Source organism: Austrofundulus limnaeus, unplaced genomic scaffold (genome assembly GCF_001266775.1).
Source record: "Austrofundulus limnaeus strain Quisiro unplaced genomic scaffold, Austrofundulus_limnaeus-1.0 Scaffold2709, whole genome shotgun sequence".
NCBI classification, from domain to species: domain Eukaryota; kingdom Metazoa; phylum Chordata; class Actinopteri; order Cyprinodontiformes; family Rivulidae; genus Austrofundulus; species Austrofundulus limnaeus.
The window spans coordinates 509-1,795 of NW_013955111.1; the positions used below are offsets into that span (position 1 = coordinate 509).

General features: G+C 40.0%; 1 protein-coding gene across 1 annotated transcript in view; it reads left to right on the forward strand.

The window, feature by feature from the left end:
• Window positions 1-800: 800 nt before the first annotated feature.
• The window catches only part of LOC106511351 (growth arrest-specific protein 7), a gene marked incomplete at both ends in the record, with an annotated part of 11,448 nt that continues 10,961 nt past the window's right edge, over window positions 801-1,287 (forward strand). Inside the window, 1 exon segment of the mRNA XM_014000107.1 lies at window positions 801-918. Coding sequence (XP_013855561.1) covers window positions 801-918 — 118 coding nt within the window.

Sequence of the window (1,287 nt, forward strand, 5' to 3'; positions counted from 1 at the left end):
TGGATATGGACACCAGTGACCCACGCGACCCTGAAAAGGAAGAAGCGTGTACAGAAAATGGATGGATGGATGGCAATTTACAAATGGCAAAACAAATGTCCATTTCAAAGTTTTTTGAAGAACAAAATACTGGAAAAGTACATACGCTCATAAATATTCTGATTTATTGAACCGTGCGTGTTTCTGCGCTCCTTTCATTCAAACATCCCAACAAATTTGAAACTGAGTCCTCATCGAGACGATGTTTAGTTAAACGTCATTATGTCTGTTGACAGGTGAAAGTCTTCTCTGTGTCTGACTGGTGTTGGGTAAAATATYTCATTTATTCTGCAACGGCTGCTTTGAATTTTCCTGAATTTCCTAAAACTAACCTTGTCAAACTAAACATTAATTCCCTGTTGGATTGAAGCAGAAACTTGATCTGGAGGTCTCCACATGGTGTTAATAAGTCATAGTTCTCCTGCAGACTCCCACGTGCTCCTCAGCTGTTTCTCCACACATTCTGGATCTGTGGAGCTCAGCCCAGTTTCAGCTTGTAGTGGTTTTTGTGGCAGCAGCAGGTCAGCCCATCCTACCATGATGTCATCAGTTTCTGGTTGTGAAACACCTGAGGTCCTCAGTCTGGTCCTGTCAGACTCTGAACTCTGTCCTGTAACCGTAGTGWCATTAGTCCTTTAGTAATTATTAGTAACTACCTTTTATAGGTGGAACTTGGGAAATAAAACCATCTCAGCTCTAACACCCAGTTGATGAGGCGTTTTGAAAATGATTATAACTTTATCTCTTGTCTGTGTCGACAGAAAGCAGCATCTCTGAGTCAGCTGCCTGTTGAAGACCTCAAAGACCCTCTTCCTCCTCAGTGGCGATGCTACATGTCTCCACAAGGTCGACGGTACTATGTTAACACCACAAACAATGGTAAGAGAAACTAAAATATATCAGTTAAAACTTAAGGATCAGTCAGGACCAGTTAAAGAATTAGTGTAATTTTCATCTGTAGATTGTGTAAGTATGAAGAAACACCTGTTTTCTGGTAGAAATAGTTACTGCTTGTTGATAAGAAAGAAACTGGAAAAACCGTCTCTCATTTTAGATCACTAAGACTCTGCACACACATATTTGTTCTTGTGTCCTCATGGGGACTTTGTGTTGACTTAGATTCATTTAAATGTTAAATGTACTGTACTTATATAGTGTCTTTCTATCATCTAGGACACTCAAAGCTCTTCACTACAATCTGTGTCCTCATTTATCCATTCACACAGCACTCTATTAGGTCTCTACAGA